The sequence below is a fragment of the Zootoca vivipara genome, chromosome 13 (genome assembly GCF_963506605.1).
Source record: "Zootoca vivipara chromosome 13, rZooViv1.1, whole genome shotgun sequence".
NCBI classification, from domain to species: Eukaryota; Metazoa; Chordata; class Lepidosauria; order Squamata; family Lacertidae; genus Zootoca; species Zootoca vivipara.
In genome coordinates this window covers 10,315,629-10,329,589 of record NC_083288.1, presented here as the reverse complement: position 1 = coordinate 10,329,589, position 13,961 = coordinate 10,315,629, and the positions used below count along the sequence as shown (strand labels likewise).

Genomic DNA, 13,961 nt, shown 5'->3' with positions numbered 1-13,961 from the left:
GATAGACAGGGTGCCCCCCCTATTTTTGCATTGGCTCCACCCACCAGCTACATGTGCCTCTTGGGCTGAAAACAGTTCTGCATCTCTACCTAAATTTTGATCAGAGCCCTGTTGTTTTTATTATGGCTTGCTGTTTTCACACCAAAGAACTCATGGAGTAAATGAGTATGAAACAGCAAGTGGAATACCTACTGTCTCTTGGGTTATTATAAAGTGAGTAATTCTTTAATTAGACAAAAGCCTGCAGCATCTTAGAAATTCTAGCACCTACTGCTTAGAAACATTTCTTATTACTTATTCCACTTCCCCAATCCAGTCCCCTGAGCGCTGTGTCTCAGGGGACTGTAGATAAAAACATCCATATCAGCTTCTTGACTACACATCTTTGTTGTCTTGATTTTTTTCAGAAGTCTATGGGAAGATGTCCGATTTAAGCAAGTAATCAAAGTGGTGCTGGAAGCCATCCGTGGTTTTGAACATGACACGGGGCTCAAGTGTAGGTATTATGTATCTCCATTAACTTCTTCTTCCGAGACTTGCTAGACTTGGGGGAGGGCAAGCTGGGTTAGTTAGAATTCTGCCCCCCGGTTGTCTTCTTGTGATGCAGAACTGCACAACTGATTTTCTGCATCCTTAAATAGATCCCAAGATGATAGTTTTGCCTTATAAAGTTCTAAATGATTTGGTCTGTAGCACTTCATCTTCGGGCATCCTATCTCAACCTCTAAGACAGGTGGAAAACTGACTCAGCTTGAATTCCCATCAGCACTGCCAGCAAGGCAAATGGTCTGGGATGGTGGGAGTTGTAGTCCCAACAACATTTAGAGGGCCACTCCCTGCTCTAAGGTGTCAAACAGTACCCTTTGAAATGCATCTTCCTTACCTTGGCTTCATAGAACCAGACTGAATACAGGGTGTGACCATTTTAGGAAGGTGTGTCCAATTGACACACAAGGGACCCAGGTGGCGCTGTGGTTAAACCACTGAGCCTAGGGCTTGCCAATCAGAAGGTCGGTGGTTCGAATCCCTGTGACGGGGTGAGCTCCCGTTGCTTGGTCCCAGCTCCTGCCAACCTAGCAGTTTGAAAACATGTCAAAATGCAAGTAGATAAATAGGAACCGCTACAGCGGGAAGGTAAACGGCGTTTCCATGTGCTGCTCTGGTTTGCCAGAAGCGGCTTTGTCATGCTGGCCACATGACCTGGAAGCTATACGCCGGCTCCCTCGGCCAATAATGCGAGATGAGCGCGCAACCCCAGAGTCGGTCACGACTGGACCTAATGGTCAGGGGTCCCTTTACCTTTAATTGACACACAATTGCTGACACGTGAGTCCTTGTGGACCTGGAAGAAGGTAGAATGGGGGCAGGGTGTGCTTATATGCACTCCGCTGACATGTACAGGAGCTGGGAATGGAACCCCCCATGTGAAATGGTCGCTGCCTGTCATGGGAGAAGAAGACATTAGTCTACAACCTTGGAGCCCTTCCTCTTGAAGTAGAGCAAAGTTTGAGCCTGGGTGCCTTCCAGAGATGATATAGTACCTTCCTATTTGGACAATTGTATGATAACTAGGAGTGAGGAAGCATTTTGGTTTTGCAATGTTTTAGAAATAGGAGTCTTTTAAAATTCTGTATAAAATTATGGTAAATGAAGCTTGCATTCTGCAAATGTTGTTACATATTGGTTGCCCCCAATGGAAGTGCCCCCTTCCCCAATCCAAGTCCAAAGGCAGCAGAATTCCTGAACCATAATGTGCAGCTCGGCTTGCTTTGTGCTGCAAAGCTCTCCTCTTATTAAAAGGTTGACTTCATGCCCCAGGTTTTTGAGATGAAGGGTTTGCTGCTTGATTATCTTAATCTTCTCAGTTTCAGATGATCTGTGTTTCCCCAAGAAAGGTTTAGAAGATGCTTCTGCTTCAGTTTCACAGAAAGAAAAACAAGTCATTGATTGTAAAGGCTACAGGGACAGACTGAAGAGTGTCAAGGAAGTGAAAAAGAGAAATGCTAGCTTGGTAACAGTGTTTTCTCTCATTTTGCTTGCTATCCTAATCATATTTACAGAGTTATCCAACCCCTTGAACCACTATGTTGGAGAAGGTTTGGTGAGATAGAGGTGTCTCTCCCTGGCACTGCTGGTGAGGAATGCCCTGATGTGCCCACCCAAATGGTGGGTATGAGGAAACTATGACTGGCAGTAGCCAGCGGAAACTCCCAGAACAGGCATTCTGGGGGCAGAGCTGGACTGGCACAAGATTTGCTGGATCCTGAGCTGGCTCTGCTGCCATTATGTGATAGCAACAGGCCTGATCCAGTCCTCTACATTTTGCCAGCCTGGTTGCTCATGTAGCATAGAGGATTTCTCTCCTCATCCTTCTTCCCCATCTTCCTTCCTTTTTTCCAACATCTGCAGCGTACTTGGGGTTATCAAGTGGACTCCCATCTGGGCGTTGACCAAATACAGACCCGCTTAGCTTAAGCAAGATGGCTTCAAATTCAATTGCTTAGCCTATAAAATTATAAACAGCACTTGAGTTAGATTCCTAGGCTGTGAAAAGTGCTAGCATATAATCACTCCCTTTAGAATAACTTTATTTTTAAAAAGCATCTGAATGAAAGCTGTTTTTATTGCTTTGGAGTATTGAAGCTATAATGCATTTTAATTGTCATCAAAATTACCGCTGTGAGGGATATTTTTCCATACTAATGTGTTTCAGGGAAGCTTCAAAGAGTAACTGTTAAGAAGGGACACTGCAGACTAAAGCAAAGGTTTGTCATAACCAAATGGTTTTGGCATTGCAGTAACCTTCAAGAAACTGGGAGATAAAAGTTAACTGGTCACCACAATTACATTTCCCTTTTTGTTTTCCCACTCTGCCTTTCTCTGGCTCCTGACCTGCCTTAAAGTCAGATCTTGTTGGTGGATAATCATGAGTGCCATCGTCTTAAGGGTAGGCACATCAATTAAAGGGGAGGAACCCAATCCACATAGAGGCAGCTGAGCTAGGAAATATAAGAAAATTGCAATGGTTTGAGTAGGCCGACTAGCCCATAACAAAGTGAAAAGGAGCACTGGTGTTGATGGGTAAGGGAAGTAAAGGGTCATTCCACATCAAATCAGCGCAAAAAACAAGAGTTTTGTCACCCACCGTCTTGGATTTTGATGAAACCTGGTGTACACACTTCCCTTATGGTTGAAAGAAACCCCCTTAATTTTTCCCCCTCTATTTCAAATGGTTTTAAATTTATAGCACTTCAAAGTTTTGTGAAATCTGCATTGTCCCTCTTGAGACCCTTGGCACATGTGCATTTTATTTTTTTCCCTCCATAACCAATCATCAGATCTCTTTGAAATTTTACACGAAGCTCAATAAGAGGATGAGGATTTCAGGGGGGAAAATACAACAGCACTCAAAAGATTTTATAAATGCCTAAAACAAATTATAAATGTACTTTTTTGGTGGAAAAGCTAGGTTTAGAAAACATCAATTTTCAGCATGTTGGCATGATAGAACCCAAAGTTTTTGATGTTGAAAATTATTGCAAAGACATGCTTTTTCTCGACAGAGAATGAAATTTATGGTTTTTTTAGTCCTTGTAACGGAAATTTTACATTTTTTGGACATCGTGGGGGGGGGGGAATGGCTACTGGGTACAACTTTCCTACAATCCATAGCTGTAGTAGAAAAAAATAATGAAACAAAGTTGTTCACCATTAAAATTAACATTTTACTCTGGTGAACAGCTGGTCAACAATTGAATATCCAGTGGAGGTAAGCTTGTATGTGAACTTCGGAAAGCCACCATCCATCCTCCAACTGCCTCCAGACACTCACACAGGACATTCACTGCCTTCACTGGTTTTGATTTAAAAGAGAGGTAGAGCTGGGTATCATCCACATACTGGTGAACATCCAGCCCAAAACCCCTGGTGATCTCTCACAGCGGCTTCATATAGATGTTGAAAAGCATGGGAGAGAATCAATTTTGTGATGAATACAGAGACCTAAAGACTAGACTGCATCTGGATTGCATGTTAACGTTTGTAGGCCCCTAACACATCTTCTGTGCTTCCCTTAGGAAGGTGAGACCTCCAACTTGCCATTAGTTGGTGGAACAAGGCGCTCCCTGAGAAAGAAAAGCAATTCCAGTAAATTCACTGTGTTTGAAATTGGTAAGTGTTTCAATAAATTGGGTCAGTCAGAATAGCAGGAGTTAGAACAATAATACTTACCTGTTGTCGTCTGCTGAAAGTAGCACCTTTGTATCCCTAAACGTGCCTGTTTTTTTGTTTTACTACTTTTTCTTTAATAGTGTCCTCTTTTGTGGTAGATTACTATAAGGAATGGTGAATCTTGGTGGATCCTAATAGAATAATTGCTTACTGCTATAACTTGTCCCCAGATCACCTAGTGGGCATAGCTGAAAATGGGTTTGAACTTACTGCAAACATACGGTACTGTAAACAAGTATGCTCATGCATGCTGCTTAATTGCTCCCACGTTGGTTGCCTTGCCTGGAGCTGGGGAAAACAGTGAGGCTTGGCATAGCAGTATGTGTGAACCGGGACTCATGATTTGTTTCTCCCCAACATATCTGAGTGGTAAGCCAAGAACAAACCTTGGCTTCCACTTGGGGTTTGTTTGGGGAGAAACTATACCATAACCTCTGATGTTCATTCCTGTTCTAGGCAGGTCTAGAAGGCAAAGAAGAGTGATGCTTGCTCAGAGCAAGCCATGGTTTATTGTTTGTTGTGGCATGCAAACCAGCTATCTGCCTTGCTTTCCCAAGACCAAATCCTGCCCAAACTTAACTTTCTGGGCCCTGATCCAGGTACACTGTTCACATTCCAGTGGACTGTCTGCCAGCAAATATTTTTTTTATTTATATGTTTCTATGAGCTGTATTGCTGATTCAGTCAACCTGGATTTTATGGAATATTTGAGGGAAAGCATTAGGTTCTGAACAGAGTGGCTACGATCCTGCTAAACCTTAGCCAACAATGCTAATTGTGGTTTTTGAATCCCCCTTTTGTCAAAATTATAATAGTAAACCTTGTTAATTTAAGGATCAGACTCTTCTGAAGATGCATTTAAGAAGGCAGATACAATCAAATGGTGAGTAGAGCCACCAATCAAATTGTTAGTACCCTTTTTGTTTACAATCTTCATTTCCCCCCTGCTGCATCTTGGGGGTGGTACACTACCATGCTTTGCAGATGTTCCTTTAATACTTAGTAGTGCTAATGGCCCTCTGGATCTGTGAATTGCAGCTGTGCAGTACAGGTAAGAGGAAAAAAACAACTCTAATGCCTTGTTACTCTGTAGCACCCTATGAAGATAAGTGTTCTGCAATGGCTGTTTCTTGGTCTTCTCTTTGCTGAGTGCTTATGTTTTCTATGTGGAATGTTTGCTGGGCTCTTTATGGATATGTGAATGGAAGGAAAGGTGACAGGGTGCAGGGTGGTATTTTTCAGAAAGCTTAGTTCAACCCAGGGACAACCGAGTATTGACTTCTAGTTTATTTTGAAGACCCAGAACCTGTGAAGTAGATCATTAATAAATTTATTGTTCTAATCTGCATTTATATCTAGGGTTCAGAAGATGGCACTAAGTTAATTATAAAATGCAAAAAAAAAATAGATAGCATGTACTTGCTTAATCACAACTACTTGTTCAGTGTGAGATTTTAAACTGCCTCTGCTGAATCCCCAGTGCAGTGGAGCAGCTCCTGGGGGTGTTTCTATTTGACCCAGTTTAGACATGTTAAAAAATAGTTTGTTCTTCTATCAGTGAACCTTGGCCTCATATGAGGGGAGGAGATTTAAAGCTTCCGTTTCTTGTTAGGAATGAAGCATAGTTGCTGCTTTGGCTGAACTTAAACAAATGCTGATTTGTTCAAGGCAGTTTGTCAACAAGGCAGGGTGTTTTGTTTGTGTGATAACTTGCCTTGCTAGTTTGGTTTGAACAAACCACCGTTTGCCATTCAGAGCAAGCAACAAACAATGGTTTGTACTTAACCAAGAACAGAAGCATTAAGTCTTCTCTTACACACAAAAGAGATGGGAAAGTGTGTCATCCTGCTCCCTGTGCTTGTTTGTTGCAAGTGAATTTGGTCTATTTGTCCTTGAGATTTTTTGTTATCCTCAACAGGGCTCTTTTGGTCAAACTCATGATAGAACATAAATAGGATTTTGTGTGCTCTATGAATGGCACCCCTCACACACAGTATTCTGGGCCAACGAAAGCAGACATCTGTTCACAATATGAATTATGTATCATTTTATATATTTAGTTTTCCATCCAGTTTAGAGCCTTTTGAGGATGAAACTGTGCTGTTTAACCATGCGTCTGGTGAATCAGTCTTACATATGAAAACTCATGCCATAATAAATTCACTTTATAATTTTAAGGTTCATGGTGCAAAACAAAGACCACCACTGGACATACATCTGGGGTTGCTAACAAAGGAAAAATAGGGCCAGTGCAGACCCTGCTTCCCATCAGTTGTTTGTTCCTTGCTCAGCTCGTTCCAGGAGTTGTGGGAAGGGGAATGCAGAATTCAAAGGAAAAGTACCAAATACATTATATTTCAGGCCACTTTCTTTGAACCAAAAGTTCTACTCACAACAGTGCAGGAGGGAGTAGCCATTTAAAGGCTACCGTAAAAGAGCTCCACACTTGCGACTGTTCTTCCCTGAATGTAAAATGATTTTCTTACTACTTCTACAGTTTAGTGCAATTTAAACATTTGTATGTGTTCCTTGCTTTAATCTGAGGCATAATAGGGTTGCCTTGTCCAGATCTACAAATCTGGGAAGCCTAATTTGCATAGTATGCTTTTTTTTTGCTAAGTATGCAAATGCCCTGCTTTTATGTAAAAATGTGTTTTTAAATTGAATTATAAATATTTAAAATTGCAACATGTTTGCATGCAACTCAATGAAGCACAAGGTTCCTGCAAGCAGTTGAACACTGAATTTGGGCTGGAAGGGGCTCTGAGGAGGCACTGGAACTCGATTGACCTGAGGTGTATCGAATTGCAGCTAACTTTAATAAAATCTCCCTCTGCCTGGACTGATTGTCTAAACAGATAGACCTTTACAGAATTTTTTCATTGGTGCTTTTCATGGAGCTGTTGCTGTAGAGGAAGTTTATCTCTTTGTTTTCCCCCTCAAATGCTGAATAGAAATGTAGTGGCTATCCCATAATACATGGGATCAACATGGTGCCCTCCATATATTTTAGACTGCAGCTCCCATCAGCCCAAAAAGCATGGTCAGTGGTCCTGGATCGTGGGAGTTATAGTTCAGAACATTGGGATGCACTGCATACACTAACTCTGCCATCGTTCCTTGTACTTAACAAGAAATGTAGTGATTGTGGCCTTTTCACAGGGACTCTGTTCTTATTGTGCTTGGTTCCCATTGAATCTATGGAACCTAAGTACAATTATCTTACTCTGGATCCAACCCTTGGTTTGGGGGTGGTAGGTTGAGAGAGAGCTACTTGCTCACTTTCCAGGAGTTTATCTGTTATGTTTATAGCAGTGTTTCTCAAACATGGGTCCCCAGCTGTTGTAGGACTACAACTCCCATCATCTCTAGCTAGCAGGACCAGTGGTGAGGGATGATGGGAGTTGTAGTCCAACAATAGCTGGGGATCCAAGTTTGAAAAACACAGGTTTATAGGCTAAAAAAAATCAAAATACTGTCTCACTGCCACCTGTTATTTGCTTGTGCGGGAATTGGAGAAAGGGTCCAGTGGCAAAATTGATGAAAAAAGGGGCACTGAGTTCAGAAACTAGCACCTGAAGCACAGGTGCCGAGTTGTACCCATCACATGTGTGGCGACTGTCACATTGGGAGAGGCCAACCAGGCTTCCTCCTGTTGCGACAGTCGCCTGCTAGGGGGCACAGCTTTGGGAGACGCCGTGCAGTGACTTCCCTCCAGGCCTCTGCCCCCTCAAGATTATGGGGGCTTAGCCCCATTCCAGCAGACATTAGGGGGGGGGTGTCTGTAGAAGCCTCAACCCCATAGAGTTGGCGCACCTGACCTAAAGGAAGATTGGGTGGAGGAGACGGAGGCAAGGAAAAGATGTAGGTGGAACAGGCAGAGAACTGAAAAAGGAGGCAAAAGTGGAGATCAGAGAACCTTGTGCACAGGGCCAAGGGTTGATCACTGAAAATAGGCAGGTGGCTGGGTGGGAAATTTAGAGTGGCATTGTGAGGACTGAATGTGTCATGCTGATTTGCTCTAACAGGGTCAATTTGTGAAGGATAACAGGACTGCATGTGCTTCTTATGGCTATCTTGTTCCCGTTGAGGATTAAAATTTGACTCTTGCTTCTATGGCTTGTGAGCAGAGAACAGAGTCACACAAATCCAGTTCTGCAAAGCACAAGTTATTCCACAGTAGTTTGTCTCATTGTAGCAAGGTCAGACTTTGCAGTTGCAGCTCTAGTCAGTGAGACCTTTGCTACTTTCTCTCCCTGCTGAAGTGTTTTAGTGGATTTCTTTTCTTTTCTTTTCTTTCTTGCCATTGTTGTTGGTGCTGTGCATGAATCGTTTAACATCTTTTCCATGACACTCGGTGGGAGTAGTTGCATAGTTATACAAAATTCATAAACATCAGATCAATATATTCCTACGCTACAAAAAAATCTGTAATAGTCAGGGATGTCAAAGGATAATGCACACTTTAGCCCAGGTGTGGCCAACCTGTGGCTGACTATTGGTCATGCTGATTGAGGCTGATGAGAGGAGTAGCCCAATAACCTAGGAGACCCATAGCTTATCCACCTCTGCTTTAGTCACAAATAAACTCTCCCCACTCAAGCAGAGTATATCAAAAAATTGTGGCATATCATAAAAGCAACCAAATTCACCCTAAAACCAACAAAGCTAAAAGAGAAGGACCAGCCTACAGGACCTTTTACCAGGCACATACACTTTATTACAGCACAATAGAGCTCTCATACCTCTCCTCCAAAGCCCTCTGACTACAGTTTAGAAAGAGAGTAAGAAAAAAGGAGATACATTTCTCACTACTTCTCCAAGTGGCATGTTAAAAGGAGCAATGGATTCTGGTGGTAGCTGTTAATTTATAGCTTAGCCTGCAGCATTTATGACACACATCTGAACTGGGAGGGTAAAGGAACTACAGCCTGGGCCACTCACTGGGCTTCAGGCAAGTTGTCTTCTGAGTCAGCTGGTCTTCTCAGATGCAACAGGAGAGATATGCCAGAGCTTGGAACAAGTAGAGTTCCTTATCCCACTTCTTTGTTCCTGTGCTTAGTTGGCATTTGCATCAAGACTTCTTTAGATGACCATCATGTCCTGGAAGATGGGTCAACTGCATGATGGCTGGTTCAACAGCTCTATTATTGGAAGTTTGAATGGGATGGGCCAAGGAGAGCAACTCTTGCCACTTCTTAATTGGTTACAGAAGTCCTGGTACCCAGTGGAACAGCTGTAGTTGCTTGGGAGATGCCATATGTCATTCCCATCTTCTGTTGTCAATCTTTCCTCACTTCTAGATTTCCTGAAACAAATTGGAAGAATAGGGGGGGAGTATGGACACAGTATGGAGCAGGCATCCCCAAACTGCGGCCCTCCAGATGTTTTGGCCTACAACTCCCATGATCCCTAGCTAACAGGACCAGTGGTCAGGGATGATGGGGCTTGTAGTCCAAAACATCTGGAGGGCCGAAGTTTGGGGATGCCTGGTATAGAGGCATCGTGATTTTAAAAAAAATATTGATTTTTTTACTTGCCCTTCACAAGGTCCTAGGATGCTGCACAGCAATTTAAGACACAACTTTAGAGTTTAAAATAAATATAATCAAAAGTATCGAGTGTCAAAGGCTAGGATAAAGAGATGCATCTTCAGGATGCAACGAAAGCTACATAATGAAGGTGCCAGATTCATATTTGTAGGGAAGGCATTCAATTAACTTAGGGACTGTCACAGAGAAAGTCCTCTTCTGCCCCCCCCCAAAAAAAACCCTTGAGGGCGTTAAGAACTACCAACAGGGCTTCCTCTGCTGATCTTAACAAGGGTCTGCAGGGAAGGAAGTGGTCTTTTAGATATCTGAGGCCTAAATTTAGGCCTTTGGATAATAATGTGAGCACCTTGAAGGGTTCGTTCTTTACTGTGCTTATTTCCCTGAACCCCTGTACTGGGGTTGTAAACCCTAAAGGCAGGAACCTGGTTTTAAGAGGTTGTTTGCAGTTCATCATTTGGTCACCTGGGCATTCTTGTTTCATTTTTCTTCTTCGCAGTGTGAGTTTAAGACGAAATTATCCAGCTCGAGTTGATGAAGGGCGTGCCAAGAATGAAAGCCCAAGCCCTTTTCACATGGAGTTTTCTGAGCTGAGTGCTGAAGATGAGACATCATTAAATATCCTAGGTATGGGGATTTTTTTCTCGATGGCACCTGAAATAAGAATCCAAATGCCTAGGCATCAAGCAGGCTCAGTTCACCACTCGGGGTTTTTTACTTGTGTCTTGTGAAATTCAGCTAGCACACTTTTCTTGGGCCTGATTTTTACAACTTGCTGCATTATCACAGGGAGTTCCAAAACCTGACCACAACTCCTCAAAAAAATAGCCCCCCTTCTGGGAAGGGTTAGGGTAGCTTTATCAGGAACCTGGTTCCTAGGAGAGTGGTGGCAGGGCTTGGACTAGCTTAATTGGTAGTGAGAAGGCAGCAGTTAAGAAAGGTAGCTGGTGTAAGAGGCAAGCCAATCCCATTTCTAATCTTTTCTATTTTCAGGTGTATGTGATTATTTGGAAGGTCTTGGAAACACAGAAGGAACTATGGCCAGCACTGGAAAGTTAGAAATTCTTGAGAAGAATGCTGCTGTGGCAAAGAGTCAGGGTTTGTCTTCTCCAGATCCCTGCTTGGGTAAACATGACAGGAACTCCAATTCCGTGCCAGAGGGTGGTTCTTGCTCTTTACTCAACATGGCACCATTGGTTGGTGAAGCCACAAAGCCCACTGCAGATAAACAGGCTGGTCATGATGCAGGAAATGTTAGTATGGGGCTGCCTTCTGGAAGTAAACACATCCTGTGTGAAAATGAGGAACAGCTACTGCAGTCACAAACTTCCCCTGAGCGTCCTCTGAGTCAAGTCTCTGGGAAGAAACTGATGCGGAGCATCCAGAAAGTCAAAGCATGGCTGTCTAAAAGCAAGGAGGGTCTTTCTCCAAGATCCTTGCAAGATATTCACACACAGGAGGTGGATCAAGATCCAGACTTGTCAGATGGAGACTCTCTGGTCTCCCAGAAGACTGAGCAGATTGGAGACCAGAAACTGTTCACAGTGGAATGTGAAGGTGACAGGTCTTTGCCCAAGCCAGTTGCCTCTAAAGCTGAAGATAAACTATTTGGGAGAACATACAAGAGGAAACACAAATCAACCCTTCTTTGGAATAAGAGTGAAACGGTTCGTATCCAAGCAAAGGAAGGCGTTGCTATGAATACAGAATCCTGTGATGCACCTGTAAAAAGATTATCGAGAAAGAGGAAGGCTACATCTGAATTGCTACCAGATGACTTCATTAGGAGGCAAGATGTGGAAGTAAATAGTAGGAGGCCTGGTGGAGATGAAGATGTTGCTTTGGAAGAAGGTGGCCAAGTTCCTGCTCTTGTAGATGATAGCCCTGTGGCAGATCAAAAAGAAGTTGAGCTGCCAACTGAATTTCCTGTCAAGGAAGGGCTGTCTGTTTTGGAAACTGATTTAAATGAACCATCTCAGAGTATATGCCAGAAATCGCCAGAATCAAACCTTAACCATCTAAAGAAAAAAAGTAACACTTTGAGCAAGATACGTAGACAGTTAATCAAGCCTGTTGGTGCATTGCAGTTAATGATGGACAGAAGCTCCAGGTCCCCTGAGAGGGCAAAGATACAGACTAATGATAAGTTAAGGGAAGCTGGCGCAGGCCGTGTGCAAGTCAGACGGAGCAGAAGGCTTCAGTTGTCAACAGAAGAAACCTGGAGGAGAAGTGAGCCAGTAAAGCGAGGAAGGAAACAGTTGGATAAGAGAGAGACAAAGAAGCGTAGGTGGTCTCATGAAGAAAACATGACAACGTCTTCCATAGCAGAAAATTACCCCAATGTATTGCAGGGCAGGCTCCAAAAGGACCTATCTTTGTCAGATACCAGCCTGATGGACGTGGAAGGGGATGCAAGTGAAGCTTGTGCTAACCCTCCAGCTTCTCCTCAGGTAGGTGTTGAACAAACCACAGAGGGCAGCAGTCCTTGTTGCATTGTTCCCAGTGCAAGTTCCCAGGACAGCTGCTCACTTCTGCATTTTGCTTCTCCGGAGGTGGAGCAAACCACTTCTGAGGACAAACAGCTCACAGTAGCACACCAGACTGAGAAGAATGTGTTATGTACCCAGAAACTAGAGGGCGATGAGTTTTGCACAGGGGATATGATGAGAAGCTGTAAACCCCCTGAAACAAATGATGAAGCTGCAGGAACTTTGGAGCTGAACTCAGAAACTGAGGACAGTGAACTGGATACAAACTTCATGCAGAAGATATTCAATGGCTGCAAACGCCAGTCATTCTTGTTGCATCCAGTAAAGGAATCTGCTGCAGAAATTCAAAAAGAGACCCGCATTGGCTTGGGGGAAGATGGCAAGGTTGACTGTTTGAAGAAATCGACTTGCATCGATAAATTTTGTGAGGAGAGAAGAGATGCTGTTGCCTGTGAGGTGAACAGCTCTGTCCAAAGACTGGCATCTTGTGCTACTGGTTTCCCTGATCATGAGAGGAGAACTGAGCACCCGCAGCTTGCCTCAAAAACTGCGTTCCCAGATCATCCATCCACACCAGATCCATTAGCCAGCAAGAATCCTGACAGTCCTCAGCAAAGTCAAAAGCCAGTAACTAAAAAGAGTACGTCCCCTCAAATTAGGGGAGAAGTTGCAAACTCAAATAACAGCAGCAGCAGTGGAAGCCCAAATGTCTGGAGAAATGGCATCATCCAAAGCACCAGTTTAAGTGTCATTAATGAGACAAGTTCTAGTATAGACAACTCTGAAGATGCAGAATCTGAAAGCACTAAAAACAAAGGGCTGGCCTTAAGCGCTCAGCCAGAATTCATACAGCCATGTCCTGTAATTTGTCAGCTACCACATTCTGAATTCTGTGGCATCCAAGGTGAAAAGAATAGCCCCATGGAACAAAAGCAACTGCATAGTGACACAGAAGAAGCAACCAATAATTGCAGTACAGGCGCTCCTAGGAGTTTGGTTCACAGTAATAATATGGAACAGTGCGCTGAGGAGGAGTCCCATGGCTTTGAGCTGTCCTCGGAGACACCAGAGGGCTTGCTAGGCCCTGTCATCAGAAGCATAGAGGGCTCACCTAACCTTGGGGAAATAGAGAGGAGAGATAGCTTGGCCATGTCTCCTGCCACAGAGGAGCACACCCCACTTAAGAGAGACCTGGGTAGTGGCAACAGAAGAAGTTCCAGGCTGAGCCATAAAGGCCTCGTTCGCACACAGCAGAGATGGGCACGGAAGCTGCCATCCTCGGAGGAAGATTCCAGTGAAGATGAAGAGTTGCCATCCTTTCAGGCACTGATATTTGGCAAATCGGCAAGCACACCGCTAGAACCATTGAAAAAGAAGACATCGGGAGGGGTGCCAGCACTGAAGAGCAGCAGCAAATGTAATGTAGAAACCAAGGATGAGCATGTCTGTCCAAGTCAGGATTCGGAGTGCTCTATGAAGTTGTTTTCTTCCCAGTCACACACAGCTGAGGATTTCCGCAGCAGGCCTCATGACTCAAGACACTTAACTCCAGCTCCCACTTCTAGAGCAAATCTGGAAAGTCTTAGTGGGGATAAAAAAGCCACTCAACCCAGGGATGAAGTCTCAAAAGATGCTGGACAACAGAAAGATGAACAGCAAGAACAAGTGGATTCAGAATTCAATTTAGGTACAA

The 13,961-nt window shown here is 43.7% G+C and overlaps 1 protein-coding gene across 3 annotated transcripts in view; it reads left to right on the top strand.

Moving 5' to 3' along the window:
• Positions 1–13,961, top strand: part of BRCA1 (BRCA1 DNA repair associated) — a 46,481-nt gene that overhangs the window by 9,420 nt on the left and 23,100 nt on the right. Inside the window, exons 5-10 of one of the 3 annotated variants that reach the window (XM_060282280.1) lie at positions 408–496; positions 1,920–2,011; positions 4,077–4,170; positions 5,065–5,113; positions 10,279–10,406; positions 10,773–13,955. In XM_060282280.1, coding sequence (XP_060138263.1) covers positions 408–496; positions 1,920–2,011; positions 4,077–4,170; positions 5,065–5,113; positions 10,279–10,406; positions 10,773–13,955 — 3,635 coding nt within the window. Of the gene's footprint in view, positions 1–407; positions 501–1,865; positions 2,012–4,076; positions 4,171–5,064; positions 5,114–10,278; positions 10,407–10,772; positions 13,956–13,961 lie in introns of all 3 variants that reach the window. The other 2 variants (XM_035136493.2, XM_035136495.2) reach the window with 2 other exon arrangements.